General features: G+C 36.9%; 6 protein-coding genes and 1 non-coding gene across 7 annotated transcripts in view; 3 read left to right on the top strand and 4 right to left on the bottom strand.

Annotated features, from left to right (window-relative positions):
• The window catches only part of Cbr-tag-210, a gene marked incomplete at both ends in the record, with an annotated part of 5,368 nt that extends 4,655 nt beyond the window's left edge, over positions 1 to 713 (top strand). The window contains one exon of the mRNA XM_002646479.1: positions 600 to 713. Coding sequence (XP_002646525.1) covers positions 600 to 713 — 114 coding nt within the window. The remainder of the gene's footprint in view (positions 1 to 599) is intronic.
• A 1,348-nt stretch (positions 714 to 2,061) lies between these two features.
• Positions 2,062 to 14,931, top strand: CBG20372 (the record flags this gene model as incomplete). The annotated part of the gene is made up of 10 exons (XM_045241331.1): positions 2,062 to 2,196; positions 3,556 to 3,654; positions 9,454 to 9,692; positions 10,034 to 10,193; positions 10,375 to 10,547; positions 11,511 to 11,678; positions 12,288 to 12,430; positions 12,992 to 13,164; positions 13,715 to 13,852; positions 14,758 to 14,931. The coding sequence occupies 10 exons, from the start codon at positions 2,062 to 2,064 to the stop codon at positions 14,929 to 14,931; spliced, it is 1,602 nt and encodes a 533-aa protein (XP_045097020.1).
• A 3,545-nt stretch (positions 14,932 to 18,476) lies between these two features.
• On the bottom strand, positions 18,477 to 19,123 carry CBG26624 (the record flags this gene model as incomplete). The annotated part of the gene is made up of 3 exons (XM_045241332.1): positions 18,477 to 18,492; positions 18,800 to 18,960; positions 19,007 to 19,123. The coding sequence occupies 3 exons, from the start codon at positions 19,121 to 19,123 to the stop codon at positions 18,477 to 18,479; spliced, it is 294 nt and encodes a 97-aa protein (XP_045100332.1).
• CBG28555 lies at positions 18,639 to 18,710 on the top strand. Its single transcript has one exon. It is a non-coding gene (tRNA).
• Positions 19,124 to 19,944: 821 nt separating the features above from the next.
• CBG26625 lies at positions 19,945 to 23,617 on the bottom strand (the record flags this gene model as incomplete). Its single annotated transcript, XM_045241333.1, has 5 exons — positions 19,945 to 20,062; positions 20,484 to 20,713; positions 21,527 to 21,637; positions 22,048 to 22,254; positions 23,579 to 23,617. The coding sequence occupies 5 exons, from the start codon at positions 23,615 to 23,617 to the stop codon at positions 19,945 to 19,947; spliced, it is 705 nt and encodes a 234-aa protein (XP_045100333.1).
• Positions 23,618 to 23,903: 286 nt separating this feature from the next.
• Positions 23,904 to 25,638, bottom strand: CBG26626 (the record flags this gene model as incomplete). The annotated part of the gene is made up of 6 exons (XM_045241334.1): positions 23,904 to 24,074; positions 24,141 to 24,223; positions 24,271 to 24,360; positions 24,412 to 25,050; positions 25,098 to 25,463; positions 25,515 to 25,638. 6 exons carry the CDS (start codon positions 25,636 to 25,638, stop codon positions 23,904 to 23,906), a joined length of 1,473 nt encoding a protein of 490 aa, XP_045100334.1.
• Positions 25,639 to 25,799: 161 nt separating this feature from the next.
• Positions 25,800 to 26,129, bottom strand: CBG20377 (the record flags this gene model as incomplete). Its single annotated transcript, XM_002646482.1, has 1 exon — positions 25,800 to 26,129. The coding sequence occupies one exon, from the start codon at positions 26,127 to 26,129 to the stop codon at positions 25,800 to 25,802; it is 330 nt and encodes a 109-aa protein (XP_002646528.1).
• Between the last annotated feature and the right edge of the window lie 749 nt (positions 26,130 to 26,878).

The raw sequence follows: 26,878 nt of genomic DNA on the forward strand, positions 1-26,878 counted from the left end.
TAGTGGTTCACCAGCCAATCGAAACGGTCGTCTTGGACGGCGACCTGGAAATGAATCAGTTTGAGGGGGATGGCTTTTGATAGAAAAAGCTCATTTTCGGTATTTTTCTTGTACAAAATGTCGCAGGTGTGGAAGAGAATCGCCGATGGCTGTGGCCAAAGGTTCCACATCGACAACTACCGTAAGCAAGAAATATCTTCATTTTCAGAATTTTTCTTGTTGATTTTCACTGCTTGTAGTCGAGTTGTCCGCTATTGTTTCTAGCCAAAAAAGGTGGGAAAGTGCGACATTTTTCCTGGGGCGGGACAGAAATAGCGTTGTTCAAATGGGGTTTCCGAGGGTTTCTGGAGGAGGGGATGTGGTAGATACCGGCCATGGACTCCGGCGTCAACCTTCCTGCGTTTATGCACATTCTGATGCAATAACAAATTTGGCCGTACACCACCTTCAAAAGCGTTTTTGGGCAAAAATTTTACAAAAATATTTCATTCGAAAAATTCCAATTTTTGACTGAAAATTCAAAATTTTCAGCCAAAAATCTTGAGAATCACAAATTTCAACACCCCACTACTACTAACAATATTTCCGCCATTTTTCAGTGCAAAGGAGCCGGAAAGTACCGTCAACAAGGAAAGACGTACATTGTCCAGGACGGCGACGTCATCTTCTTCAAATTCAACGCCGGAGCCGGTCTTCAAGCCAAAAAGAAGTGAAAAATGCGTTTTTTCGGGGAGGAATTGTTTTTTTTGTAGTTTTTCATGTTTTTTTTTTTCAATTTTTTTTGATTTGGTTGATTTGTTAATTAATTATATATAATTATCATATTTTTCCCTAATTTCCTTCCCCAAAAAGTGATTTTTTCAGCATAACTTTTCCCTTTTTTGTAATGAATTTTGGCATTGTTTTTATTAAGAATCTAAATTAGGGGGAAATGGAGCAAAGATCCATATTTTATATATCTAGAAAGTTTATAGAAAAATTTAAAAAAATTTAAAATTTTAAGCAAAAAAAAGGATTCTGAAAATTCTGAAGTCGTCAACGTCATCTGAAGTGTCGAATTGGGATGAGAAGATGTGAGGAAATTCGTCTGGAAAAAACAGAAAAAGGGCTAAAGTTTGGTCCAGATTAGACAGCTGTGCAAATTTATGCAAATGTGCTCCACCGTACTGCACACAGAACATTTTATTTTGTGCATTAATTCACTTTTGAATGGAAAAAGCCTTAGATTTGGGCTTAAAAATCCGCGAATTCTATATTTTTTGCCATTTTTTTCATCTGAAAATTTGAAATTCTTAAGATTTTTGGCTGAAAATTTTGAATTTTCAGTCAAAAATTGGAATTTTTCGAATGAAATATTTTTTGTAAAATTTTTGCCCAAAAACGCTTTTTAAATCAGATTTTACGGAAATTTCTTTAAATTTCAGCCATTTTTGACCCGGGAAAATGCTGAAAATAGATCAAAAAGTCCCAAAATTTGAGTAAAAGTTTGGAATTTTTCGGCTAAAAACACTTTCCAAATCGGTTTTAAGCTGAAAATTTGCATTTTTTGCTGTTTTTTAACCTGGAAAAAGCTGAAAATTGACGAGAAATGTGAAATTTTTAGGCAGAAAAACGGACATTTCAGACAAAATTCAAAATTTTTCGAAGAAAAACATTATTTTAGTTGGTTTTTGGTGTGTTTTTCAAATTTTTTGCTGTTTTTTGACCTGAAAATCGCTCAAAATCAACCAGAAATCTGTTTTTTTTTCATGCTGAAACCCCTAGAATTTCGACAATTTGGTTTCTAACATTTTTCAGTTTTAAACTGATTTGTTGAAAAAGTGCTCCAAATTAGATTTTTTAAATTGAAATTTACAGTTTTCTCAGCGAATTTTGAGCCAAAAAATGCTAAAAAATCAGTCTGAAAGTCGATTTTCCACAGAAAATTCCGTCTAAAAACTATATAAATATACAATTTGGGGTCAAAAATAGCCCAAATTCTAAGATTTCCAGTCAAAAAATCTGAAAAAATGCTGTTTTTGCCTCAAAATCGCCCCCCGAAAATTTTCAATTTTTGCAGAGATGGCTCCATCGCCCATCAATCCATCTCCTCCGCCCACGAAGCTCTACTATGTGGGACAGTGTCGAACGTGTAATGGATGGGTGGAGCAAATGAGCTCATCCGGCAAACTCTACTATTATCAACAGAAAACTGAGGTATGATTTTGATTGGAAATGCGAAAATTAGCACCAAAATTGAGTCAAAATCGGTCCAAGATGACAAAAAATCGAAAGTTAGCACCAGAATTGAGTCAGAACGGTTCAAAATTGAGTAAAATTAGTCAAAAACTGGTCCAAAATGGTCCAAAATTGTTTAAAAAATGGTCCAAAATAGTCCATCCAAAAAGTCGAAAATTAGCATCAAAATAAAATTAGTAAAAAATAAATCCAAAATGGTCCAAAATAGTCCAAATAGTCGAAAATTAGCATCAAAATTGAGTAAAAATGGTCAAAAACCACGGAAAAATCGAAAATTAGCACCGAAATTGGGTTAAAATAGTCAAAAATTGGTCCAAAATCGGTCTAAAATTGAGTAAAAATTGTCAAAAATAGGTCCAAAATAGTTAAAAATGACTGAAAAATCGATTTTTAGAGAGTTTTCCAAACTGGAATATCTCGAAAAATGGATTTTTGATACTGAAATGACCTAAAATCTGATTTTTTTTTGTTCCATGTGGAACCCAAAAAACCCAAATTTCAGCCTATTTTTATGTCTGAAAATGGACTTGCCAGCGAATTTTTCGCTTTAGATTCTGACTTTTTTTTCGAAATTTTGGCAGTTTTTTGAATCTAGAAACTCAGAACTCCCGCCTAAAAATTCTCAATTTTTCAGCTATTTTTTCGGTTTTGTTCTTGTCTGAAATTCGACGGAAATAACAGTTTTTCTCGTGAAGATTACGATTACTGTAGTTTCTTTGCGAATTGCAAAAATCACTTCAAAATTCAGAAAAAAATCGAAAAAGTCTACAGTAATCTACAGTCGAATTTCAGACAAAAAAAACCTGGAAAAATCGAAAAAGAATCTAAAAAAATAGCTGAAAATGCTGAAAAGGTCTGAAAATTTCGCTGAAAAATCGAAGAAAATCCCCTATTTTTTATTCGGATTTTTCAGAAAAATAATTATACCAAAAACTCGAAAAATAGCCGGAAAATCGATGGCTAACTGGTCCAAAATTGACCTGAAAATACTCCAAAATCATCTGAAATTCTCTGAAAATAGGCTAAAAATGGCCCGAATTTAAATAGAAACGACCTGAAATTGGTCGATTTGGACCGGAAAATTCTCAAAATTCGGTTAAAATTCGCCGAAAAATCGTTGTTTTCGATCATTTTTACTAGATTTTATTGTGGCAAATCGATAAGAAATGACCCGAAAATTATCTTTAAAAAAAAACAGCCAGAATTCGTCATTTTTTTTCCATTTTCGACTCAATTCGTAGTGCTATTCTTCCATTGATTTTGGCTAAAACAGCCCCAAAAATGCTGAAAATATCTTTTAAAAAATCCATTTTCCAGGTATCCCAATGGCATCCACCGAACGAATGGACACTTTCATCACCGCCGGATCTTCAGAAATGGCGGGATACGGTGATTCGAGAGGCGGCGAAACAGTGTGTGAGTGGAGCTGAAAATTGGGGCAAAAATGGGATAAAAATCTGAAAAATTGAGCCAAAATGCATTAAAAATCGCTGGAAATTTGAAAAACATTGCTCTGAAAATCTGAAAATTCAAAAATAACGAAATTTTGGGGCTGGAAAATCAGCCGAAAATCGCTGAAAATCGCTGAAAATCGCTGAAAATCGCTGAAAATTCTGAAAATGATTACTGTAACCCTCAAAAACGAGAGCAGCTACAGGAACCTGGAGACTACTGTAACTCGAGAATAGCTACAGTATTTCTTGTGCAAACGTCCCCAATCGCTGAAAAAGTTGAAAAATTCGATCATTTGGCGGCAGTAATCCTACAGTAGCGAAGACGAGGATTACGGTAGTATCCAACACTACAGTATTTCATAGAGGGGGACCTACTGTAACCATCAAGAAAACTACAGTATTCCTCGAGAAGCGAGAGACTACAGTAACTCAGAAATAAGTACGGTATCCTTGTGGAAACGCGCCGAAGGCACACCAGCCATTGCTTCCAAGTTTACAGTATAGACTACAGTAATCTAGTCTCTAGAATCTAGGAATCGGGTCTGAAAATTGTCTGAAAATCGCTGAAAACGTAAAAGAATCGAATACAGTAATCCTACAATACCAAAGACGAGGATTACGGTAGTATCCAACACTACAGTATCCCCAACAAAGGCTACTGTAACCCTCAGAAACGAGAAAGCTACAGTAACCCTGGAGACTACTGTAACCCTCGAAAACAGCTACAGTATCCTTATGGAAAAGCGCCGAAGACACACCAGCCATTTGTCCTTGAAGATTATAGTATAGACCACAGTAATCTAGAATCCAAAATTCGAGATTTTCCAAATTCCCGAAAATACCCAAAAAATTCGAAATTTTCGAAATTGTTCAAAAATTTTCAATGATCCCAAAAACGCGCCAATTGGCACGCCAGTCCAAAAAAAAATCTAAAGAATCTCCAATTTCGATCAAATTCCACTTGACCTCCATCCCTCCTCCACCCGCCGACGTCTTCTTCTTCTTCTTCTCTTCCGAATCGTCGGTTGACGCCTTTTTTCTCGAAAATCTGTATAATATCGGTCACCACCACTTCTCTCTCTCTCACTTCTCTGCGTCTCTAGCCATCCCACTCTCTCTCTCTCCCGAGGGAACTGCACGGCCACAATGCATACAGTTCTTTTGAGAAGCGACAGAGAGAGTGTGTGTCTAACAGAGAGACGCAGACAATTGACACCCTCTCTCTCTCTCTCTATCTACCTGTATGCTTTCTCTGGCACTCTCTCGCTCTCTCGCTCGGTTAACTTACTAACCGCAGGACGAGGGCAAAAACTTGCGTTTCGAACAGTTTTTGGGCTTTTTTGAGAGATTCCATTGCCTAACGACGTCTTCTGAATATTCATCTGAATCCCCCTATTCGCCTGACGAGACGTATGGGCATTTTTCTGAATGTCATCATCGTCGTCGTCGTCATCCGCCACCACCACCAACAGTAGCCTGTTCACCTATCTGACGAGCTCGATTCGAGCGTTACAGGTTAACGAGGTTAGTTGTTTGGGGATTTTTAAAGCTGAGTAATCGGATTTTTTATAACTAGAAAACTGTGAAAAAATGTGTGAAATTCGAGGCAAAACGCACTGAAAAATCGGTCTGAAAAAGTTGAAAATTCAACTAAAAAAGTGTGTGTTTCCTGAATTTTCTACAGTAATCTTACAGTAGAACAACAGTCTTTTGGAGGCAAAGCTACCAATTTTTGAGCCCCAAAACCGTTATTTTGAAGCGCGCCAAAGGCGCGCCAGCCAATGGAAAAATGGTCTAAAAAGCTCTCAAGGCGCGCCAGTCTATGGAAAAATAGCACAGGTCCTTTTTTTCTAGAAAAAGATGCTCCAGAATATTCTGAAAATAGAACATTTCTGTCTGTCCGGGATTTTGAAACGCACCAAAGGCACGGCAGCCAGTTAGAAATGACCCACTGTATCTACAGTATATTAATTGAAATGGGCCAAAGGCACACCAGCCAAGTATAGTCTACAGTAACCTGGATTCCAAAATTTTGAGAAAACGCGACGCCTAAGGGTTACGATAGGGACCGACCTTACAAATAAGCCTGAGCAATTCGAGAACTACGGTACCCTGAAAAGATTTGTTTAAAGGCGCATTGTCAGGCCAACAGCGAAATCGTCATTTTGCTATGCGCCTTTGAAGTTTCCAGATTGTTTGAAATTTATTATTTTCTTCTTCAACCTAATTTTCCCATTTCTGGCAATTTTCTGAGATTTTTCGGTTATCGAAAATCGAACAAAAAATTGGCTCGAAATAAAAATTTTTGAAAAATCTAGAAACTTTAAAGGCGCATAAAATTTAACGGCGACAAGACAACGATTTCACTGATGTATGCGACCATGCGCCTTTAATTGGTCTAAAAGGCGTTTAAGGCACGCCAGCCAGCTAAAAATGTCTCCTGATGGGCCTGATCAGTGATGGCGCATTTGGTTACAGTAATTTTTGCCCAGCCTTTCTAAGCAATATCTACCAAATTGGTGACTATCGTAACTACAGTATCCCCATGGAAGCGCGACAAAGGCGCGCCAGTCTATACAAAAATAGCACAGGTCGTTTTTTTTTCTAGAAAAAGAGGCTCCAGAATATTCTGAAAATCTGAAAATAGATATGAAAAACGCGCCAAAGGCACGCCAGCCAACTAAAAACGACCGCGAATACGCACTGGATTACTGTACTTTCTCCCAGTCTCTTTCAACGAAATTTACGATATTTTGTTAGGCATTGGAGGTTACTGTAGCTACAGTATCCTCATAGAAACGCGTCAAAGGAACACCAGCCTTACAGTATAGCCTGCAGTAATCTGGAATCGAAATTCTAAAGGAAGAACGAGTCAAAGGCACGCTAGCCCGAGTCGGAAACTCGAATAATGCCAAAATTTCGACCAGAAGGCGCGCCTGAGAGCTGCGATAGGGATCTGAAAATAAGCCTGAGCAATTGGAGAGCTACTAATTTTGGCATTTTTCGGATTTTCGTCTAGGCTGGCGTGCCGTTGTTGACGCGTTTTTTCAGAGAACTGCGGATTCCAGATTACTGTAGTCACCAGATGCCTAACCAAAAATGGTGAATTTAGTTGAAAGAGACTGGGAAAAAGTACAGTAATCCAGAGTGTCTTCGGGGTCGTTTTTAGTTGGCTGGCGTGCCTTTGGCGCGTTTTTCGCTCCCGGATAGACAAGAATCTTCTGGGCCGCCTTTCTCTTGGTTTTCGAAAAATAGGTTCTGGACCATTTTTCCATCGGCTGGCGCGCCTTTGGCGCGTTTCCATGAGGATACTATAGTTACAGTAGTCACCATTATGGTAGATATTGTTTAAAAAGGCCGGGACATCAGGGGTCATTTTCAGCTGGCTGGCGTGCCTTGAGAGCGCCTTTTGGTCCATTTTTCCATTGGCTGGCGTGCCTTTGGCGCGCTTCAAAATGACGGTGTATGAAGATGATGCGCCTTTAAATGAGCTTTTTAGAGCTCTTAAAATGTATTTTGTAAGGTAAATCGATATCAGGAAACACAATGAGATCAACATCGGGACTGAAAAATTGCTAATTAAAAAGTTAGAATTATCATGAAAAATGGGAAATCAATGGAAAAAGGCGTAAAATTGGGTCCATGTATCTACGAAAAAAGGTCAATTGAGAGAGAGAGAGAGAGAGAGAGAGAGAGAGAGAGAGAGACGCAGAGAAACCTAGTAGACAATTTTAAAATGTCCTTTTTTCTTCCGAAAATGTCCTCCTCCGTCTTCTTCGATTCGGGGTGTTGCTTGGCGCAGTTCCCTTTCTCTCCCTCTGTCTCTATCTCTCTGCCGTCTCTCCATTCCCCATACTATTTCTCTCCTCCTGGGTGTTCCGTTGTTTTGTGGGGGCCTTCCGAATGGCGCCGTCTTTCGTCTGTCTTCTCCATGTCCCTCCAGCCGTTCTCGTTGTATTTTTCTTTTTTACGAATCTTCTTCTTCTTCTTCTACTAGCCTATCGGTTGTTTTCTGAGGGGACGCGGCCTCTGCCGCCGCCAGCTTCTTCTTCTTCCTCTTTTCGTGTCCCCAACCCCACCGCCACTACTAGATGGCTGGATGGACAAAGAGAGTGACAAAATTAGGCCTTCTTTACCCTTTTTGTGGACTTTCATAGGCTTAAAATGGCCTGGAACATTGGAAAAAAACCAAATTTTTGTCAAAATGAAAGTTTGGATTTTTTTTTGAATTTTTGAATTTCTGAAAATTTTAGAGGTTTTCTCTGAAATTATTAGATTTTTTTTCGAATTTTAGAGATTTCGATTTTTTCAAAATTTTTAATATTTAGCATTTTTCAAATACCGTAAAACCTGTATTAGAAGGGCCGGCCCTTCTATTGTTCCAAGGTATTTCCGGAGGGCCCTTCTATTACAGGTGCCCTTCAATTAGAGGGGCCCTTCTATTTTTCCAAGCCTTTCTCGGAGGGCCCTTCTATTAGAGGGTTCCTTCTGATACAGGATTTACGGTATCTGGAAGTTTCTGAAATTTCTAATTATTTTTTTTTCTCTCTCTCTCTCTCTCTCTCTCTCCCCCTATTACAGTTTTTATCGATTTTTCTGAAAATTTTAGAATTTTTCGGATTTTTACGGATTAGTCTTCTGAGTTGTCTCTAACGTCATCTGAATCCATCTAGAAGTTTTCTGAATTTTCATATATTCGGATATTCCAAATTTTGCATTTTTACGGATTCTGAAAAATCTTGATTTTTTAAATTCTGTCTCCTCGTTAATGTCATCTGAATCCATCCCGACGTCTTCTTCATATTCTCAGGGTGGGCTTGGAGATTAGAGAAAAGTGGGCGGAGCATGAAAATCCCTGTCGTCGAATTCACAACACACCGTCGAAATCAACGAGCATCGAATGATCGTCGTCGATTGACGCCGAATCGAGAAGTGTCTTCTGAATCCGCCGCTTCTCGGCCTTCTACGTCTTCTGAACAACCGCCGCCGCCGACGACATCGTCAGAAGATCAAGTGGCGCAGTTGGTCAAGATAGTAGAGGAGAAGGCGCTGGAAAATACTCTAAAAATGCTGGTCCAAAAAATGTTCTGAAATTGTCGGAAAATTTTCTGTGAAAATTAACAGAAAAATGGCTGAAAATGGACCAAAAAAATTGCCTAAAATGCGCTAAAGAATTCTAAAAATCCTTGAAAATTATCTGAAAAATTGTCTGAAATTTTCATGAAAAATTGAACGAAAATGGCTAGAAATTGACGATAAAGTGATTGGATTCCGTCTGAAAATACTTCAAAAATTGACTAAAAATGAACTTGAAGTGCTCAAAACTGCGCGAAAATTGCCTAAAAACGAGCCAAAGACTTCTAAAAACCCCCAAAAAATGGTCCAAAAATTGTCAGGAACTTTTTCAAAAATCTATCAAAAACGCACCTAATTCTGATGCAAAAAAGGCTGCAAATGGACCAGAATTATCAGAAAATCGCTCGAAAATCGTTTAAAATGCTATAAATACGCTTTCATTTGCTTAAAAACGCACCAACAATCTCTGAAAATCCCTCAAAAATTCTAGCTAAAATCCCATGAAAATACTCTTCAAATTGTCAAAAAACCAGCTGAAAATTGACGATTTTTGGCCTATTTCCAGCCAAAAAAACTTAGAATCTCTGGCTGAAAATGTGCTGAAAATAGCCAGAAAATGGCCAAAAAAGGCCTATGTTAGCCTATATCCACCACCTAAAATCCCCTAAAACCTCGAAATTTGCAGCCGCCACCACCACCTCAACCACCGGGAGGAATGCCGTTAACACCACATGGAATTCCCTACATGCCACCGCCACTCTACCATCCTCATCCGCATCTACCGTATCCCCCACCACACACAATGCCACCACCGGCTCATTACTATCCACAAGCTCCGCCCCCTCCACCACAAGCCTATTATCATCATCATGGAATGGCACCAATTCCACAGCATCACAGTGGACCAACGACGCCTGTGGCGAGGTTTGTAGTTTTTTTTTTTTTTTTTTTTTTTGAAAAATTGAAATCACAGAAATCCCAAAAAAATCGAAATTTGTCGAAAATCCCAAAAATTCTATTTTGATTCTTGAAATTTTGAATTTTTTGCGATGTTTCGAAATTTTGAATTTTTTGAGATTTTTCGAAAATTTGAATTTTTTGAGATTTTTCGAAATTTTCATTTTTTGGGATATTTTGAAATTTTCAATTTTTGGGATTTTTCGAAATTTTCAATTTTTGAGATTTTTTTGAATTTTTCAATTTTTGGGATTTTTTGAAATTTTGAAAATCTAGAATATTCTAATCGTCTTCCCAAGATATTCCAGAATGGCTCCAGTCTCATTTGGCAGTGCTCATGTGCCCGTCCCACCGCCTCCTCCATTGGCTCCGCCCCCTTCCCGCCCCATTTCCATGGCGACGTCATCCACGTCATCGACGCCGACAACGCTGAATTGCGCGGTTCCACCACCGCCGCCACCACTTCAGGTTTGTAGTTTGTGTAGTCTTTGTAGTGTCTGTGGTCTAAAACCCTGGCTGAAATTGGGCATTGGATAAAATTGAAAGGGTAGGATTTCAGTCAAAATTTTAATAGCTGAAAATGTTTTTGGTTTTTGTAGCCCTTGTAGTTTGTAGTCTTTGTAGCCTTTGCAATCTGAAACCCTTCCAGCGAACCCCGCGAACACCGGCCAGTATGTTCCAATCGCCACGTGACACCTTCTCGATCCCACCATCATCGTCCTCGGTGTCTTCGACGCCTTCATCGTCAACGGCGGCTCCGCCCCCACCACCTCCGCCTCCACCTCCGCCACCGCCACCGCCGATGGAAGGATCGTCGAGAACGTGAGTAATTTTGAAGTTGTTGAAGGAAAATTGAACTGGAAGACGTCGGACGTCTTCTGGGGGAGCCTGACGGCGTTTGGTCAGGCTGAGCGTGTTTTACGTCTTCTGAAAATTCAAAGATCGGGTTTTGAAGTTCTGGGACATTCCAGAGGGATCAGAATCGTCTGGAATCGATTTTGAAGACGTTGAAACATTCTAGAAGATAATGAATTCCCTGGAATCGATTCTGAAGGGACGCAGGAGGCTAGAAGACATGAAATATGAAGTTTTTGAGCTTTCTAGGTTTAGAATCTCGTCTGAAATCTCACAGTTCGATCCTAACGTCTTCTAGAATCTCAGAAACATGCTTCTGACGTCATCAGGAGACCGCAGACGGTCGTTACAATCTACTGCTGACCATAAGTCTTTAAAATCAATTTTTGACGTCTTCTGGAAGCCTAGATGCTCTCTGAATAGATTCTAGAGGATTCTGAATTATCCAAGCAACCGACTGACGTCTTCTGCTTGCAAAACGTCTCAAATCGATGTTCAACGCCTTCTGGAATGTCTGAAAATGTGGGAATTCCGCATTGACATCTTCTAGGAGCCTAGCTGCTCTTCTAAATTGATTCTAGTGAATTCTGATTTTTAGATTTCAAGAAACTTTGAAATTCTCGAGCCCAACATCCTAGATCTTTTCAAAAAGCAGTTCTAACGACGTCACGGTCCTCTTCGGCTGTGACGTCTTCTAGAAACTTTGAACCTTCAAAATTAATTCGAGGTGATTCTGAAACTTCTAAATCCTAAAAAACCTGAGTTTCGATGTTACCGTAAAACCTGTATTAGAAAGGCCCCTCTAATAGAAGAACCCCTGTAATAGAAGGGCCCTCCGGATGTACCTTGGAACAATAGAAGGGCCGGCCCTTCTAATACAGGTTTTACGGTATATGAATTCTCAAAAACCTAGATTTTTGGAATTTCCAGATTCGCAAGTCCTGCTGGAAGTATTCAAATGTCACCATCCGCCCGTACCCCATCCTCGTCCTCATCGATTGGTCCGGCCGCTTCGACAAGTTCTCAGAGTAGGGAATCGCTGTACAAAAAGGAATTCTCACAGCAACAAATGAGCAGCAGGACGAGCAGTAACAAGAGGTACTGTGTTTTTGCGGACTTTCTGTGAGGAAATTTTCAGTTTTAATCCCAAATTTGGGATCAAGAAAGATGGCTGAAATTGTCCATTTCGTCAACAAAAATCGGGGGGTAATTTTGAGACAGAATTCAACATTTTTGGCCCCAAAAACCCTCTGAAAATAGTCTGAAATTGTCCATTTTGTGCTGAAAAGTTGAGGAAAAAATTCTGGAGGTTTAGGGATTTGAGTTGTAAGATTAGTTGAAAGCCCGTATTTTTAGGGTTGAAAATCAATTTTTATGACGAAAAACGCGCAAAAAAGAAGCGAAATTATGGACCGGAATTTATAACATTTGAGACCAACATTGAATTTTTCTAATTCAAAAGCTGAAAATTACAGTAATTTTGATACAAAATCCTAGGTTTTTGAAGCTACAAACACTCTCGAAATGGTCTGAAATCGGTCTATTTTCGGCTTAAAATTGAGGATTTTCAGTTGAAAACTCTTCTCAAACAGTCAATTTTAAGAGGGGGAAAAAAATGGAATTTTCTATTTTCTAGCACAAAAACCATCTAGAATACCAATTTTTAATGGAAAAAATTTGAAAATTGACCCAAAATTCATATTGCAGACCCCAAATGAGCCCTCCGAAAGAGTTATCATCGTCAAAACGGAGATATCATGACGATGGATCGACGCCTTCTTCGTCGTCAGCACGACAATCGAGAAATGAGAGAATTAGTTTTGATGGACGGTCTCCCGAAGGAATGTCAGGTAAGTAGAGGAGGGGGATTACTGTGGTTTTTGAGAATTTCAATATTTTGAAAAAATCGAATTTTGGGGATTTTGGAAATTTTGAATTTTTTTAGATTTTTAAAAATCCCAAAAATTCATAACGTAAAACCTGCAATAGAAGGGCCCCCATACTGTCAAGTTTGAGCTCATTCATCTCGGCTCCTATGAGAGATATCAAAAATGTGTCAACTGATAAAATGTTTGTGATATTCTGATAAACAATTTATCAGTTGACAATTTTTTAATATCTTTATCAGACACCGAAATGAATGGATTTAAAGTTGAAAGTTAGGGGGGGGGGGCCTTCTATTACAGGTTTTACGGTAATTTTCAAAAATTGAAAAGAAAAAAACGTGGTATTTTCAAGTTTTGAAAATTTCGACGATTTCAAATTTGTGGTATTTTTTTGCATTTTTGAAAATTCGGAATTTTTCGAATTTCCGGGATTTTTTAGATTTTTGAGAATTTCGAAAAAAAAAGTTGTTAATTTGATTTTAAAAGATTACTGTAAATTTTAAATCATTGCTCATGCTTGTCCAGGTCCAATTCAACACGAAACACCGCGAAAATCGTCTCCACAATCGCTGGAAAACGAGAAATATCTGAAATACAAGCTGCCGCACCCCGAAATGTACAAATTTTTCGATAAAGACATGGCCAATGAGAAATCCGATGCGTTGGGTCTAACAGAAGGAGACGAGAAGAAGACTTTGGTGAGTTTTTGAGCTGAAATTTGGCTGAAAATGACTGAAAATTAGCTGGAAATTCTTCGGAAAAACAAGCCAAAATAGACCAAAAAGTCGGAATTTTGATTTTTGAAATTTTCGAATTTTTGGGATACTGTGATTTTGGAATTTTTTAGATTTCCAAACTTTTAGGATTTTAGGAATTTTCAAAATTTTGGAATTTCCGGATTCTCGAATCTTTATTTCTTTGTTTTGAAATATTCTGGAATTTTCGAAATTTTGGGATTTTTGAAAATTTGAAAATTCCGAATTTTCGAGATTTTTGGAAAGTTTCGAATTGTTGAAAATTTTGGGATTTTTTGAACTTTGACATGTTTCAGATTTTCAGAATTTTTGAATTTTTGAAATTTCGCATTTCCGAAATTTTTCGAATTTCGGAAAATTGAAAAAAATTGATTTTTGGGATTTTTCGATTTTCAAAAATTTTCGAATTTTTGGGACTTTTGAAATTTTGTGATTTTCAGAAATTTCAATTTTTTTGGAATTTTTTTTCTCAAGAATCTCTCTGAATTTTCAGATAAAAATGCGGCGGCACTCGATTTGGATGGACAACGATACGATAAGCAAATTCCAGGGATTCGAGGCGTGTCGAAATTATTGTGAAGCGAAAAAAATGATGCAGGAAATTGTGATAAGCCGGATTCAACACTTGGATGTACGGTTTTTTGGAGATTTTGGGATTTTTTGAAATTTGGGAAAAAATGGACCAGAATTTGCAAGTTTTGAGTTACTGAAATATGATAAATAGTGCTGAAAATCCAAAAAAAAAGTAAAAAGTCATAAATTTTGAGAATTCTAAAATTCCAGAAATTCAGAAATTAAGAAAATCCAAATTTCGATTTTTTGGCATTTTCGAAAATATCAAAAAATTGCTTTCGGGAAAAATCGAACTACAAATTTAGCTGAAAAATATTTAAAAATATAGAAAAATTGCCAATTTCGAGCTACTGAAAAATGAGCAATATTGCTCATAAATCTTATAAAAATGACGAAAAAATTTAAAAAAAAAAATGAAAAGTTCAAAAAATACTAAAAAAACTGGGGAAATTTGACCTAGAAACTAATAGAGATTTAAAAAAAAATGATTTTCAAGCCGGATATTTCTTGTTACTCTTGCTAAAAAATATGGTGTTTTTTTGTTTTTTGAGTTATTCCTGTCAAAAATTCTTTAGTTTTTTGTCGTTAAATCTAACTTTGAAATGTGTTGATTGCTACAAAATTCAATTATCTCGGTTCCTCTATCAGATATCAAAAAGTTGTCAACTGATAAAATATTGCTGATATTGCGATAAACATTTTATCAGTTGACAAATGTCCCATGTCTTTTCTAGGAATCGAGATAATTGAGCTCAAAGTTGACGGTTTGGGTGGGCTTCTAATAGAGGAAATACAGTAATCACCATACTTGTAATCCGGGCCTTTGCCGGGCCTCGCGGGCCCTGCCATAATTTCTTTCAGAATCGATATTTTCAAACCAACTAAATCAGGTATGATAGAACTCCACGAGTACTACAAAACGGTATTTGAAGTAATATATCTTATCTATGAACAAAGTTACAGATCATAAAGTCGCTTTTCTCGCAGTGCCCGGCAGGCCCGGGGCGGGCCTGCCTTTTTTTGCTCTTTTTGCTCAGTAACTCTGTTCATAGACAAGATACAGTATTCCAAATAATACCGTTTTGTAGTACTCGTGGAGCTCTACCATACCTGATTGAGTTGGTTCGAAAACATTGATTCTGAAAGAAGTTATGGCAGGGCCCGCGAAGGCCCGGCAAAGGCCCGGATTAAAAGTATGGTATTATCCTTGTCAGAGAAAAAAAAAGGTTGAGTCGAAGTGTATGCGATGTTTGTAAACAAATATCTGAAAGTGTAAACAACCGGAAACAGTTGAAACGAGTGCGACAGTAACCCGGCGAGAAAATGTTAAATTTACCTATTTTTTAGTTTTTCTCATAATTTTGCAGCAAATTTCGTCGAATATGGTTTGTTTTTCATTGTTTTTTTGCGGTATTTTAAAATAAATTCGACGAAATTTGCTGCAAAATATGCGAAAAGCTAAAAAATAGGTAAATTTAACATTTTCCCGCCGGGTTACTGTCGCACTCGTTTCAACTGTTTCCGGTTGTTTACACTTTCAGATATTTGTTTACAAACATCGCATACACTTCGACTCAACCTTTTTTTTTCTCTGACAAGGATAATAATCACCCTTCTCGTTGATTGCTCAGCCTACATTAATCTCAAAACTTATGTTCCAGAATTCGGAAGATGATTGCAAACAGTTGACATTAGAACCCTTCACACCATTCATACCATTTGCCCTATCTTCTTCTTCTCCTCCTCTTCCTTCTACTAACAATCACAATCATAATCCGCGCATTCTTAACAATAGTATCATAATAACAATAACATTAATCATAATAATTTCTCAATTTCACCAACCATGGAGTTTTGATTTTTTTTTTCCAAAAAAAAAACAATTGGAAAGAAAATGTTTTTTGACCGAAATTCTGAAAAATCGACATAGATTTTTTTTGAGAATTGTTGAAAATTGCCTTTTCTGATCCCGAAATTAAAAAAATAATAAAATTTCATACTTCTAGAAACGTCTAGAATTAATGGATTTTTCAGAGAAAACGTTCTGAAAAAACGATTTTTTGAGAAATTTTTTTTCGAACTTTAAAAAAGTCTATTTACCCCCCCCCCCCCCCCCCCATAAAAATTGTATTTTTGCATGCCTTTTTATTTCTTGGTGCATGACAAATATTTCTTTTTTACCTCATAAAGATTTTTTCGATTTTTTGTTGAATATTTCAATTTTTAGAAAAAATCGGCGAAAAACTGAGAGAAATTTTCATAAAAATGTCTGAAAAATGACGATTCTCAGACAGTATTTCAAAACGTATTTCGAAAATATCCAAAAAGCTCCAAAAATTAGAAAAAAAGGACAAAAAAACAAGAAATTCGAACTTTTAGAAATTCGAAATTTCGCGAAAATCCTAAATTTTGAACTTCTCAGAAATCACAACAATTATTACTGAAAATCGATTTTTCAATATAAAATTAGAAAAGTTCAATTTTGGGAGTTTTTAGCATACTTGTAAAATCCCGGGCCTGGTGAAATTTTCAAGTATTTTTGAGCCAAATTTTGAGCTCTGAATATAATTTTTTCCGATTTTTTTTCGTTTCTTTTTTTTTGGATTGTTTGCCTGTTTGATCAAAAAAAAATCGAAAAAATTCGCATAAGGGTCCCGCCTTATGTGTTTTTTGAAATTTTCAAAACTTGTGGAATGAAGGGCCCGCCGGGCCGGGCCTCCGAAATTTGGAAAAAAAGCCCGGCCCGTTTCTAGTTTTTTTCGAATTTTTGTAATTTTCAGAAGATTTCCAAATGTTTTGAATTTATCTTTGTAAATCCAATTTTTTCGGAATTTTCGAAAATTTCGAATTTTTGGGATTTTTGAAAATGTCAAAAATTTTGTTTAAATTCTGGAAAAATTATGAATTTTTTGCAGTTACAAAATCCCAGAAAAATGAGAAATGCTTGAAATTTCAAGAAAACCCGCTAAAACAGTGTTCTAATTGGTTGTAGAAGCTTATAGATCGTGGTGAATGAGCTGGAGAAGTCGTCGGACGAAGCAATGTCGGCATCCACGACATCAATGGATACTGTAGAAATGTTTCATAGTTCGAATGGAGATTCATCGTCATCAGCGAATCATCACTTTTTTTGATTATTTTTTTTTTCGTCTCTATTTTCAGATGTATTAGAATATTATTATGATGTATTTTATATGCTTTATTTAGGCAAAAATCGGAGAAAATTGGAGGAAAATTTCGAATTTTTTTTGGGATTTTTGGAAATTTTTTCTCCTTTTTCTCTCTCCATTTTCTTCGTTTTTTTTATTGTTCAATTTACTCGATGTGTTAATATTGATTCTCTTTTCTTCTCATATGCTTCCAGTTGCGGGTTTTAAATGTTTCCAATTTTCTCATTAAAACATTTTTTTTGGTGAAAATTTTCAGACAAAAAAATTGAAAATTTCGGATTTTTTGGGATTTTGAAGATTTCTAATTTTCGAGATTTTTGGAAACTTCTGAAATTTTGAATTTTAGGATTTTCTGAAATTTCGAAGATTATTGTTTTTGTAGAAATTTCGGAGTAGTTTTTTTTTTTGGATTTTTTAAAATTTTACAGATTCTCCGGATTCTTTAGAAATGTCAGAATTCCTGGATTTTTAAATAATTTCAGAAATTTCGAAAATTTTCGATTTTTGAGGTTATTGAATTTTCAGGATTTTGAAATGCTCGAATTTTAATTTTTTTGAAAATTTCAGGATTTTCGGAAGTCTTGGATTTCTAAAAATCTCCATATATGAAATTGCAAAATTTCAAACGTTTTGACGAATTTCGAAACTTTAGGATTTTTGTAATTTTCTTTTTTATGGACTTTTAATTTTTCAAACTTTTCTCAAAAGTCACAAATGTGAAATTTTGAAATTTAGAACATTTTGTTTTTGGAAAAATCTAAAAAAAACTTTAAGAAATTCGAAATTTAAAAAGCTTCGAATTCACAGGAACATTTGAAAATCCGAACTTATGTATGTATTTTATGTAAGGTTCCATCTCAAACGCAAATTTCAGAAATTCAGAAATTTTCGGATTTTCTTAATTTCTTGAAATTCGAAATTTGAAAAAAACCAAAAAAAAAGTACATTTCCGGTAAAATTTGAAAAATTCAAATTTATCCAAATTAAATTTTTTTTCTGAAAATTTTCATCTCATTATTCTCTCTCGCTAGTCTCTCTTTGTCCCATTTCGCCCCCTTGTTACATACCAAAGAAAGTGCCTTTTACTCGATTTCTAATTTTTTTTTTGTTCTATTTCTCATATTATCCTTATTTTTGACTAATTTTAAGTGATTTTTTCTATATTTTCCCCCCAATTTTCCTATTTTAATGCTCTTGATTCATCTCCTTCAAACTGGTCTTCAAATCTCTCATTTTAGATTTTTTTCAATTTTTTTTTCATAATTCAAACATCATCATCATCATTATTCGGAAGAAAAGAGAAAAATACCGCACGAAAAAAAGAATAAAAATGTTTTCTTTGCTTCCCAATTAGTTTTTTTTTCAGATATTTTAATTAAAAATACATTCAATAAGATTTATTAAAATTACAAAAAAAATGGAAAAAATGGTTTGAAACCCGGTGAAAAACATGGAAAAATTGAAAAAAAATTCTTTAAAACCGATGATTTGGGCAGCTTTGTCTCCTTCGGATCATTCGGAATCGGATCTGAAAATCAAAAAAAAATACCCTGCGTCTCTCATTTCCCCGCACTCTTTCTCCCCCCCCCCCCTCCCAATCTTTCACTGCGTCTCCCTCCCCGGCCGCCGCGCCCTCTCTCTTCAAATACGCCTCACACTCCCCTCTCTCACACCGCCCTTATAGCTCAGTGGCAGAGCGCTGGTCTTGTAAACCAGAGGTCCGTAGTTCAATCCTGCGTGGGGGCAAATTTTTTTTGCGGCTTTTTCCATTTTCGCTAGGCGGTTTTCCGATGCGCTGAGCTTGAATTTGGCGCTCATCTTCCGTTCAGACTTACAGGTTTACTGTTGGGATGTGTTTGACGACTCCTTGTGTTGACTTGACAACTGTGTAGCGGCGAGTCGTCGGATTTTGAATTGGCGGGCGATGGACAACACGTCGGATGTACGGTGGGTGGAGTCTGACCGAGGCGAGCGACACTTCACGAGCATTGTTGATCTGGATTTTTTTCTAATTTTCGGCCTAAAAATGTTTTTTAACTCACCATAATATTTCTCTTTTGCTCTTGCAAAAACCACTCGGCGTACCAGAACACTCGTTCGGTGTTCGTCATTTTTCTAATCTTTTCTTCGAGCTCCGTTTTTGTCACCAGGATTCTCATTTTTGAGCGATTTTAACTGAAAAATTGGTGGAAAATTGCGAGAAATCACGAAAAATGGGTCGGAAACAAAAAAAATTGAGAAAAATCGAGCGATTCACAAAGTTTGGGTGAATGCTGACGCAATTTATGCGAGAAGCGATTTGAGGCATGCGCCTTTAAGCGGCTACAGTAACCTCAAAGCTTGATTAGTGGGTTTTTAGCCGAATAGGAAAGAAAAAATGTTGAAAAATGGTCGAAAAATTGAATAAAGGCTTTATTAGATTTTTTCAGGTGAGAAAAGCGGAAAAAATACCTTTTTTCAGTGAAAACTTTCAAGTCATGCGCCTTTAAATTTTCTACAGTAACCCGGAAAATAATTTCAACTTTTTTCAAGTCAAAATGCTGAAAAAACATTGAAAATTTAATGAAAAACCAAATAAAAGGCTCTAACTGACTATATTTCAACAAAAAAATCCAGAGAAACACGATTTTCAATATATGCTGCAAAAACTTTCAAGGCATGCGCCTTTAAATTTTCTACAGTAACCCAACAATTTTAAATGAATTTCAAAGCATTTTTCTGTAATTCTTCGCAGTTTTCTGGGTTAAAAACCGTAAAAACATGAATGAAACTTTAAAAATAGACAAAATTCTTAAATTTCTGCATGCTTAATTCGTTAAAAATCACATTTTCTCGCTGTACTAAGGAAAAATATATGAAATTTCGTTTTCTTCAAATTTCCGATCAAAAATACGCTTTATTTTAAATATACTGAATAATGATGACTTAGAATACTTGGCTAGTGCCCAAAATGTAAAAAAAAATCGATAATTGAAATAAATTATCGGGATCCTTGATAGTAGGCGGTGGACAATTTGGGGAGCACATCTCGAACTTTCATCATCTCTTGGAATTGTAGAAGAAGGTTCTGTTTGTTGACCCGTTCCGTTCCGAACATTCTGAAAGATTAATAATTGATTTTTGTGAAAGAACTACCGTAATCACTCTAAGCCACCCAATCCGCCAACTTTGAGCTCCTATATCTCAGTTCCGGTAGAATATATGAACAATTTTCAACTGACAAAATGTTCAGCATAATATCAGAAACATTTTATTGATCACTTTTTGATATCTCTTATAGGAGCCGAGATGAATTGGTTGAAAGTTAAGAGGTCGGCGGCCGACCGCGTTGCCCAGCCGGAGAGCGACGAGCTTTCCCCTTTGAGCTCAATTATCTCAGCTCTTATAAGATATCAAAAAGTTGCCAACTGATAAAATGTTGGTGATAATATGAAAAACATTTTGACAGTTGACCACTATTTTGTATCTTTTACAGGAACTGAGATATATGAGCTTGAATTTGAATGCTTAGCTACTCACGCATGCCAATACTTGATGAAATGATCATGTTGATTGTTATGCATGTAGTCACAGAATCCGCTGTCTTTACGGTAGTCCAAACAAACGACACAGTAGTTTCCATTGGCTTGGTTTCGCTTTCGAAGCGTTTTTCGACAATTTAGCTCTTCCCTGATAGCGTACGCCATGTCAGCAATGGTAGTAAAGGGTGTGGATAGACGGACCTCGCGGGATGGTATGTGGGACATGTCCTGGAATTGTTTTAGAACATTAGGCGTCAAAAAACTCAAAAAAGAGCCCAACGTGCTAGATTAACATAACATAGAAGCCCACCCAATGTTCCTATTTTGAGCTCAATTTTCTCGGTTTCTTTGAAAGATATCAAAAATTTGTTAACTGATAAAATGTTTATCATAAAATGTACTATATTTTATCAGTGAACAAATTTCTGATACCTCTTGCAGGAGCCGAGATATATAAGCTCAAAGTTAAGAGGTCGCCAGCCGATCGCGTAGATCACCACCAGTCGGCAATCACTGACATTTCAACTTCGAGCTCAATTATCTCAGTTCCTATGAGAGTTATCAAATAGTTGTCAATTGATAAAATATTGGTGATATTATGATAAATATTTTATCAATTGACAAATTTTTGATATCTCTGATAGGAACCGAGATAATTAAGCTCAAAGTGCACGTACGAGCCGGCTGCTGTTAGAGCGCGAGATGTCCAAAAAATGCCCCAAAAACTTGTGCGATTTTTCTAGAAATTCTACAGTATGCCACGTAAAAAAAGAGCTTCATTTTTGTAAATACCAACTTTTTTGTAAAATTTTATCTGGACGAGATATGCGCCTTTAAAAGTGACAATAACAAAATTTTCAGCTCTTCCGTTCTTGACATTTTTAAAGGCGCATATCCCATTTGCACAAAATTTCACGAAATGTTATCGACTACAAAAATAGAGCTAAATTTCTGTTTAGTATACTCTAACATTTTCAGACAAATCGAAAAATTTTGAGCTTGCTTTTTTTCCTTTTTTGCAAGATATCAAGCTCGGCTCACCTGCGCCAATGACCATGGAAGCTTTTCTGGTGGATTTCCGGTGCTACTGCTTGTCTTTTGTTTCTTTTTTGACGACGATGCTTCAGAAGTCTCACTGACTATGGAGACGTCCTGAAAAATGGGATACCGTATAACCTGCATTTGAAGGGCCCCCCTGGGACAGGCTTGGAAAAATAGAAGGGCCGGGTTACTTGCTGAAATGAGAAAGCGTGCACTATAAGCTCAATTATCTCAATTCCTATAAGAGAAATCAAAAATTGGCCAACTGATAAAATATTACTGATAATGTGATAAACATTTTATCAGTTTACAAAATTTTTTATCTTTCATAGGAGTTGAGGTAATTAAGCTCAAAGGTGAAATATACTTGAACTTCAAGCTTAATTATCTCGGCTCTTATAAGTGATATCAAAAACTGTCAACTGATAAAATGTTTATCATAATATCAACTACATTTTATTAGTTAACCAAATTCCCATATCTCTAATAGGTAGCGAGATAATTGAGCTCCAAAAACTCACATCATCCCCTCCATTCCCTTCCTCATCCTCCTCCCTTGATCTTTTCCGATTCGATGGTTCCTCTGGCGTCTGACTGATTTCCGATGGGTCCGTTGAGGGCGGAGCCTCATCATCTTCATCCTCCACAATGTTGAAATAGTGATACGGTTTGCGGTCCTCTTGGTCGGCCACAAGATTTCGATGATGGGATTTTTGTGGAGTACCGTACTGGAAAATATATGTTTTCAAAAAAAAAAACAAACTTTCTAGCTCGCCTGAGAGCTGAGATACAGTCGATTAAAGTTTACCTAGGTGAGGGATGCTGTAAAAACGACAGAGCGAAGAGACAACAAGGCTCTCTAACTGTCTGCGTCTCTTCTAAACTTCAAATAGCTGTATCTCAGCTCTCAGATGAGCTAGAAACTTGGTTTTTCCAGATAATTGTCCAGTTTTTTGTCTATTTTCTGAATTTCTAAATTTCTGAATCCCCGAATTTACCGAATTTCTGGTCCATGGTTGTTGGAAGACTCGTACTGGCATTATGGATGATCGATGGACTTCAGAGGTCTGAAAAAATGGACATTTTGAGATTTTCGAAACTACAGTAATCCCGGAACCTCTGCTCTTTTTGGCTCCAGAATTGCCTGATCAGCTTCTTGAAATTGAATTTTCATGAATTTCAAATGATTTATAGCCACGTGCTGATTCATATCGATTCCTGTGGAAAACCAACTGTTACAGTCTTTCCAGCCACATTGAATCTGAAAATTTGAGAATTTGAGAATTTTTTGATTTTTGGAAATTTGAATTTTTTATTTTTGGAATTTTGGAATTTTTGAATTTCTGAATTTTAGAATTTTAGGATTTTAGGATTTTAGGATTTGAGAATTTTAGAATTTTCTGAATTTCTGAATTTTAGAATTTTCAGAATTTCTGAATTTTAGAATTTTCTGAATTTCTGAATTTTAGAATTTTCTGAATTTCTGAATTTTAGAATTTTCTGAATTTCTGAATTTTAGAATTTTCTGAATTTCTGAATTTTAGAATTTTCTGAATTTCTGAATTTTAGAATTTTCTGAATTTCTGAATTTTAGAATTTTCTGAATTTTAGAATTTTCGAAATTTTGGTATTTTAGAATTTTCGAAATTTTGGAATTTTAGAAATTTAGAATTTTAGAATTTTAGAATTTTAGAATTTTAAAATTTTAGAATTTTAGAATTTTAGAATTTCTGAGTTTCCAACTTTCTGAATTTCAGAATTTTTTGAATTTTTGAATTTCAGAATTTTCAGAATTTTAGAATTTTCAAAAAAAAGAGAATTTTTGAAAATTCCAAATTCATTTTTTTCGAAAATTTTCCAAAAATCTGAAATTCATTAAAACCTCAAAATTTGCCATCTCATGAAAAATTATGTTTTTTTTCCGATTTTCAGTATTTTATGGTTTTATGATTTTGCGGACAATTTTTTGCACATTATAAAGTTTTTGATGATTTTTTAATGATTTTCAAAAAAAAATTTTTCGCAAGTTTTAGAAAAATAAAGAGTTCCTACCATATCAGGTAGTGGTCCAGAAGATGAAGAAGAAGCCATTTTTTAAGGAAAAATTCTGAAATTTCGAAAAATTCTATTTTCAAAAACACGGAAAAGGCAGAATAAATAGAACTATTGAAAACTGCCAAAAACAGTAACCAGAAACAAAAACGGAGATTTAAATTTCAGAAAAAAAAACATCAAACAGTTTATTGTATGGATTTTGTAAAATTGAAAGAAAACAAGAGATAAAAAACAAGAAGGCAAAAAAAAACTATGATTCCAAAACTGAAAAATTCTACATTGGATTCTGTATCCCTAGACTGACGTCATCTGAAGCATTGGCTCAGGATTCTGAAGAAGCCACGTCTTCTAGACTCGCTGTGGAAGCTGGCGATAAAGGTTCCAAATGGTGTTTGAATTCTGACGCAACTGATTTCGAAGCTTCTATAATTCCTGGTCCCAGCTCGTTTGGCTTCTCCTTCGAGTGTTCCTGATTCCACTCCAGTAATTCCATCTGTAGGTTGGGGTCTTTTTCGAGGATTTCCGCAGCAACTTTTTGGTCTTGGATTGTTCTACTGACCTCTTCTTTCAGAAATTCTTCTTCCTCTCCATCATCAACTTCTTCATCATCTTCACTACTCCTTTCAAAAGCCAGCTTCTTATCTGAAACATCTATGCTCACAATGCTTCCCACCCCCGTCTAATCTCACCTGGATCTTTGTGATGGGGAACTTCTCGAGCACCTTCAACATCCACGAATTCTTTTTCCTCTTGATTCTGAACATCCAGCCCATTGGATTCTAAAATTAAGAAAAGTTCAGATTTGAAAACTACAGTTCTTGGAGACTTACCTAGCTTGGCCTCTTCATTCAACGGTTCAGATGATGATTTTGAATTCCCTAATTTTTCTGGCGTCTCTGAATCTTTAGACGGCGTTGTCGGTCTCCAATCACATGGAATGGAAGCTCCAGGAATTTCAGTGGCCTGCCCATTGCCTTCAAAATCCATGAAATCTTGGTCCTTCTGATCCTGAGATTCAGAGATGTCTCCGTTTCCTAAATCTGCTTCAATGAATTCTTCAGCTGGCGATTCTAGCATGGCTTCTTCTAGAACTTGTTCAGTTCTTGAAGAATCGTCCTCTTGATGTCCCTTATCATCTATCTCTTGATCAACAACTTTGTTTCCACTCTCGCCGGCTTTCTGATCCTCGTGTTCTTCTTGTGACGTCACCATTGTGCCAACAACTTCTACTTCCTTTTCTGGAACAACTGGGATCTCTGGACTGACGTCATCTGGGGAATTGGCTGAGGATTGGCTGAGGATTTTCGTATCTTTTCCTATTTCTGAAGAAGCAGTGTCTTCTAGATACGCCGAGGAAGCTGGCGATGAAGATTCCAGATGAACCTTGATTTCTGTGAGTTCTGACATGGCTGAGACTATGACTTTAGGAGCTTCCGCTTCTTGCTCAACCTTTTTAGAGCTATTGGCTTCTGAAAGTTCCAAGGATTCTCTATGAAAAACCTAGGCTTCCGCTCACCAGGCTCATCGTCATCCGGTGCTAGACGATGTGGGCTTTTTCGAAAAAAATAAGTTGAAGTTTCCACTGGTTCTTGTTCTTTTGAAGTGACCCATTCTTCATCTTCACTATCAGAAGACCCATAATCATCGAGCAATTGAATTAACGCTTTGGATTCATTTTTGGCTTCAGCGGCCGCCTCGGAAATGTGAACTTGTGGAACGGCGGTTGGTTCTAGGGTATCTCTTGTTTCCTCGTGATCACTGTTACCATGATAATCAATGAATTCTTCCGCAATCTGATTTTCTGGTCTTCGGAAGTTGGCTGATTCATCCATGATCTCTGCTTCTACATGATCCACTTCCACCGGGTCTTCATCGAGTGATTCTGAAATCAAATTTTTCCAAAAAACTTTATTCTCAAAACTTGAATTCTCACCTGCGCCCTTTTTCGGTCGCCAATGATTTATTCCATTGCGCTTCAATGTCACACATTCTTCCTTCAGTGTCGATAAGGCATCTATAAGGTTCTCTTGGTTGAACTCTGAGCCATTTAAGCGCATCTTTCTGTAAACAATACGTTGAACTCTAATCTTTACTAATTTCCATAGTTGCAAGCGGGACGTCTGATAAGTTGTCTCTAAAACGAGATACTCTGACGGTTTCAGTACCATATGATAGATCTCGACAGGGCCCATCATATTCTAATAATCATGAATAGAGTTTAAGATGTAGCCGACATTGGGATGGTCACAGTTCCAGCTGGAGTGACGGCAGCGAAAGCAGCCTGAGCGTCAGTCGCATCAGCTGGGGCGTTGGCGAAGTGGATGACGAGCTTGTCCTCCTTTGGTGCTCCAGCAGTGCGAGTGATGGTAACGTCCTTGGTTCCAGATGGATCGATGAATCCGAACACTGGGGTGATACGGTACTCATTGTTGTTTGACGACTTGATCTTGAAGATGAGTTTGTCGGCTCCTCCATTGACCAATTTGTGGGTCGAGGTTCCTCCGGCCGCTGGGACGGTGCATGCTGGTGGATCGGCAGTCAAAGACATGTTTCGGCTTCGGTTGGAGTTTACTGTGGAAGTTAAACACTCTGATCATATCATTTAAGCCTGATTCCATTCCTGTAACATGCCGCAAACTGTGCTTGAATGACAATTTTCGAACAACTTGACGAAAAGCAGATTTTAGTCATTTAAACACATTTTTCGACATGTTATCGGACCGGATTCCAGCTCAAATTATATAAACCTGATGGGCCCTGTCGAGATCTATCATTTGGTACCAAAACTGTCTGAACATCTCGTTTTAGAGACAAGTTATCAGTCAGCCGGAACGCTTGCAACTGTTCTTATTCCTAAAACTTACTCTCGTGCTTCACATATGATCTGATTCCTGATCGTTTCTTTATGTTTATTTTTGCAATCCGTTCGTTGACAATGAAAACAAAACTTCTCGTTGTTGAAGTCATCATCTTTGATTGTGGAAGATTTTGCGATCAAATCATATGTGGCCCACAGTACACTACTCATGCATTTCTGAAAAAAAAAACCATTTGTAACCATACTTGTAAAATTCCGGGCCGGACCGGTAGGAAAAATTTTGTCATTTTGAACCGCTTACCTCTTCCGATTTACTCGGCTGTCGGCGCCAATACTTGCACAAGTCTCTGAGCATAATATTCTTTGTATTAGTTAAGACTTGTGGCAGGCTTGTGCAAGACTTGTAGTAGAGTTGGCCAAGTCTTGTATTCTGTTGATTCTGTTGTTGGCGTAACGACGCAAGACTTGGCCAAGCCTGC

Source organism: Caenorhabditis briggsae (genome assembly GCF_000004555.2).
Source record: "Caenorhabditis briggsae complete genome, chrI, whole genome shotgun sequence".
Lineage (NCBI taxonomy): Eukaryota > Metazoa > Nematoda > Chromadorea > Rhabditida > Rhabditidae > Caenorhabditis > Caenorhabditis briggsae.